The sequence below is a fragment of the Cynoglossus semilaevis genome, chromosome 17, assembly GCF_000523025.1.
Source record: "Cynoglossus semilaevis isolate Cse_v1.0 chromosome 17, Cse_v1.0, whole genome shotgun sequence".
Taxonomy (NCBI): domain Eukaryota; kingdom Metazoa; phylum Chordata; class Actinopteri; order Pleuronectiformes; family Cynoglossidae; genus Cynoglossus; species Cynoglossus semilaevis.
The window spans coordinates 818468-823006 of NC_024323.1; the positions used below are offsets into that span (position 1 = coordinate 818468).

Below are 4539 nucleotides of genomic sequence, written 5' to 3' on the forward strand. Positions count from 1 at the left end.
GAGCTAACAGGTAACCAGCCGTGTTACAGTCAATGTTCGGAAAAAAAAAAATTTATTTAATTGAATTAAGTGGAAAAAAAAATCTTTCTGTGTAAATATCCTATGTTACCCCGTGGACACATGTGGCCCATATATGTACAGTATTTCTTTAGTGGATGCGGCTTAAATTCTGGTCTGTTAAATAGTCTGAAAATTTGTCTGAAAACCAAAAGTTGCTTTGGTTATAAGGGACTTCTGTTTTCAGGTGACCGAATGCATAGAAAAAAAACATTGCTCAAAATGTTTTTTTTTTTGTTTGTTTTTTTTTTATAAAGGGATACCTCACTCAGCTTCATCTATAATGTCGCAGTTGCTTAAGATTAGAAGAAAAATTTTCATATTCTCCCGTCGGCCATACAAAATGACTTGGCGGGGCCGCATGTGGCCCTGGGGCCTTGAGTTTGACATGCGCTCTAGATTCATGCATTCATACTTGTAAGATACAATAAGAATATAGAAATGATAGAAGTTCTTTTTTTTTTTTTTGACAAATGTGGTTGTACGATAACGTCATTAAGTACGGGGTTGTTGTCATGTTTCATATTTTTTTCAATCTCTATTTCTTTGCAGATGTGATGGTGTGGTCCAATGAGCGAGTCATGTGCTGGGTGCAGAACATTGGTCTAAAGGAGTATGCTGACAACCTCAGAGAGAGTGGTGTACACGGTGCTCTGCTGGCTTTGGATGACACATTTGACTACACCGATTTAGCCCTACTGTTGCAGATACCTAATCAGAACACACAGGTACCAGTGATTAAAGAGTCTTTTTTTTCTCAATCTCAGCTTTTCCAGGAAACCTATTTTTTATAGAGAGAAACCTAGATTTTCACTCAGGTTTTTACAAATTGCGGATTGCTGAAAACTCCAAAATATGTGAGGTACTTGTGTGGCTCCACATTGTCTCTCCGTTTGCCTTCCTTTAGGCAAGACAGCTCCTTGAACAAGAATACAACTCTCTTATCTCTATGGGAACTGAGAGACGACCAGATGAGGTCAGTAACGTAAAATAAACGTCCGTAAGCGACGACCTGTTTTTTTGAAATTGTCGAATGTGCACTGAGGTCCTCACGCCGTCTTTCTCTGTGACAGGATGGAACAAAAACGTTCACACGCTCGCCATCCTGGAGGAAGATGTTCAGGGAGAAAGACCTGAGGGGTGTGACCTCCGACTCTGCCGAGACGTTGCCCGCAAACTTCCGTGCCTCAGCAATTTCCACACCCTCTGTCACCCTGAGGAAGGTTCAGAGTGATGGTAAGTATAGTGAAACCTACAGGTGTAGTTTCTCCCATTAACATATCTTCTCCTGGGGGGCGTCTAGGTGCGGTAGAAGATAGCCATTCCTCGCGGTACGATAGCGATCATAGCGATGTGTGTGCACTCAACAGCTCTGATTACATCAGAGAATCTGGATGACGTTCGGATGATTCCGTCCCACACAACTGGCATGGCCCAACCGCAGGGTTGATTGGCACACTTCCCGCCAATCCGCGCTGCGCTGGAATGCAGCTGTTGCCAGGCACCCCACCGACAACCGCTGGCTCCTCGCTCTTTGCACATGTCCAGTAACACTGGCGTTGGTAAACGAAACCGCTTCATCAAATGCGAAGTGATACCCACCCATGTAACTGCAAACACATGGGTGTGTCTCTGATGTGCTCATCACTCTGATGACTACTAGTCGTGACTACTAGTTAGCAGTTTCCCAGCATAACCTCCATAAGTGTCGCCAAAGGCATGACACCTGTAGAAACATGCGTACGCCAGCTGTGGACCGCCCGCACATTACTGCACTCATTTCCGTTGTGAAACATCTGAACATAAACGTGGAAAAACACATAGGAAACCAGGACTGGGGTGATATTGTCTCTTTTTTAGGTTCCTGTTAATACCCCTGCTTCTGCATATTAGATAAGCTGGAGTTTTGGTTTTTTTTTTAACAAACTGATAGCTTACGGTAGTCTTGTCTAGCTGTAACAAACACATGAGCACATTTTCTTAGCTTCTTTTAAATGTAATGATATTTCTAATTTTTTAGGTGATGAAAGGCTGATCTAGAGATTTGTCTAAAAAATGTGTCTTCTGTCCTCGTTTGCAGCCAATGCGGGGACCAGAGGTGAATCTGCCTCAGTGCGGACATACTCCTGTTGAGGGGACAGTGAGGTAAGAAGGTAGTGCTATCTAGATAGCTAGTGCTAACTGTTGGATGCCAGTTGTTGCTAATTGTTAAGAACGCAAAGGGGGTGCTGGTTTATCATCGCAAGGGCTAAGGGCTAACCATGTAATTGTTGTAGTTGTATTGAATCATATCGCGTAAGCACCCCCGACATAATGTACACAAACAGGTTTATATTCTGTATTTGCTTTCGCATATGTACCGTAATTTCCGGGCTATAAGCCGGTACTTTTTTCACCCGTTTTGAACCCTGCGGCTTAAACAGTTATGCGGCTAATTTATGGATTTTTACGGGCTAACGAAGTTCATACCGCTAGCGATCAATGACTTTTCTGGTAGGCTACTGTGTGTTATACTAGTAGCGTATGTCTGTCTGTGAATGGCTGTGTGCGTATATGTGCATGGGGTGCACGCCCGAGAGAGAGAGAACGGTAGCGAAGTTGAGCGCAGTCTGTTAAAACACTGTTTATGTTCTGTTGTGGTCGGTGTGGCTGATAATAAAGACCCCAACTATAAACCCCATAATAAAGACCATACAATAAAGACCCCAACTTCCTTGTTTCTGTTTACCTCTGCTGAGGACAAAGCACAAAGTGAAGGGAGTTAGCCCCGTAGCTAATGTTAGCTTCAGCCCTGGAGCAGATCAATGTGTCCCCTGTGCATTCCAGCTACGGTCAGTGCGTCGAAGCAGGAAAGAGCTAACGTGTAACCAGTCGTGTTACAGGCACCGTTCGAACAAAAGCACCTATTTAATTAAAAGTGAAAAAAAAAAAATCTTTCTGTCTAAATATCCCATGTTACAACGTGGACACCTGCGGCTTGTAGAGAAATGCGGCCTATATATGCACAATTATTTTTTTCTTTTTAAATTTAGTGGTTGCGGCTTTACTGGGTGCGCTCAATAGTCCAGAAATTACGCTAACTTTCTATTAGCGTTTTAACTTCTGCTTAAATTTTGTATAAAAATATTTTTCGCCTTACTTTGGTGTTGGTCTTCGGTTAATAATCTGTGAGTTTTTGCCTTTTTCAGTTACTACAGTTTTCTGAACTCTGTCACATGACCAAATGTTAAGAATAAAAGACCACCCTAGGTGGCATCCGTTCTCGCTCTTCCTCTGTGAAAGCAGCACTCCCGTAGCGTTACTTTTTTTTGTTGACTTATGCTCAAAAATTAGCATTCAGTGGTTTAGTGGTTTAGCTTTAGCATTTAACCTTTTAAAAAAGGAAAAAAAAAATTAGTAAAATGCGCTTGTATTTAACCTTTTAAAAAAGTAAAAAAAAAAATTAGTAAAATGCGCTTGTCGTGCATTTCTGTACCATTTCTGTTTGTTTGCGTTCGGTGTGTGCGTTCAACTCTTTCTCTCTCCGTAGGGCATTACATGGACTGGAACTTTGAGGAACCTTCTAGCTAGTCCACAAGGAAAGACACAGTGACAGTAACAAAAAAGAATCAATTGGACCGTCTCGCAATAAAAGAAGAAACAGAATAACAATAATAATATTTTGAAAGTGACATTAAGAATGTATGAATGTTTTTCTCCGCAAAATTAGGAAGGGGTAAATGAGATTTTCTTCTCTCTCTTTCTCTCCCTCCCTCTCTCTCTCTCTCTCTCTCTCTCTCTGTCTCTCTCTCACGTTGACCAACTTTGTTTTGGTTTTAATTAGCGACAGCACCGGTGTAGAGTTAGCTATGGGTCGTTGTGTGTGAGGCTTTAAGTGAGGTGAAGTGTCACAACTAAGAGCTTTCCTGTTTTGTTCTCAGGTTACATCAGGACGGTGTTTTTCTTGTGGTGATACCAGAAGGTTTTTCACTACAGACTATTTCTTTACGTAAGGAGGGCGAAATAATTATGTCTGGAGTAAAGTATGACATGGATTAACCCTTTCATGCATGACGGCCACTACAGTGGACAGCTATTAAAATGTAATTTTCTATGATAAGAATAGGTTTTGATTGCAGTGTTGGCTATAAACCCCTCCAGTGTGGCGCCGCGAAATCACNNTGTAGAGGCTTATATGCAACACTGCCATCAAAACCTATTCTTATCATAGAAAATTACATTTTAATAGCTGTCCACTGTAGTGACCGTCATGCGTGAAAGGGTTAAGCCAGATGTGGGCCACACATCTTGTGTGCTACCTACTCCCATGCACAGCAGTCCAGTTTGTTGTGTGCCCACAACATGGGCGAAGTGATGAGTGCCACACACGGCATTCAGTTAGGGGGCTTTTAGTGACCCACATCTGGAACGCGTGGGCCTTTGCAATGCCACCTCTCAGTTTCTAACGGCAAAATATGTTTGCATGAATAGTCTCAGTCTTGG

General features: G+C 42.2%; 1 protein-coding gene across 1 annotated transcript in view; it reads left to right on the forward strand.

Annotated features, from left to right (window-relative positions):
* ppfia3 (PTPRF interacting protein alpha 3) overlaps positions 1 to 4121 on the forward strand; it is a 35242-nt gene extending 31121 nt beyond the window's left edge. Inside the window, exons 26-30 of the mRNA XM_008329175.2 lie at positions 610 to 785; positions 965 to 1033; positions 1131 to 1293; positions 2138 to 2202; positions 3587 to 4121. Coding sequence (XP_008327397.1) covers positions 610 to 785; positions 965 to 1033; positions 1131 to 1293; positions 2138 to 2190 — 461 coding nt within the window. The 3' untranslated portion in view covers positions 2191 to 2202; positions 3587 to 4121. The remainder of the gene's footprint in view (positions 1 to 609; positions 786 to 964; positions 1034 to 1130; positions 1294 to 2137; positions 2203 to 3586) is intronic.
* The last annotated feature ends 418 nt before the right edge of the window (positions 4122 to 4539 follow it).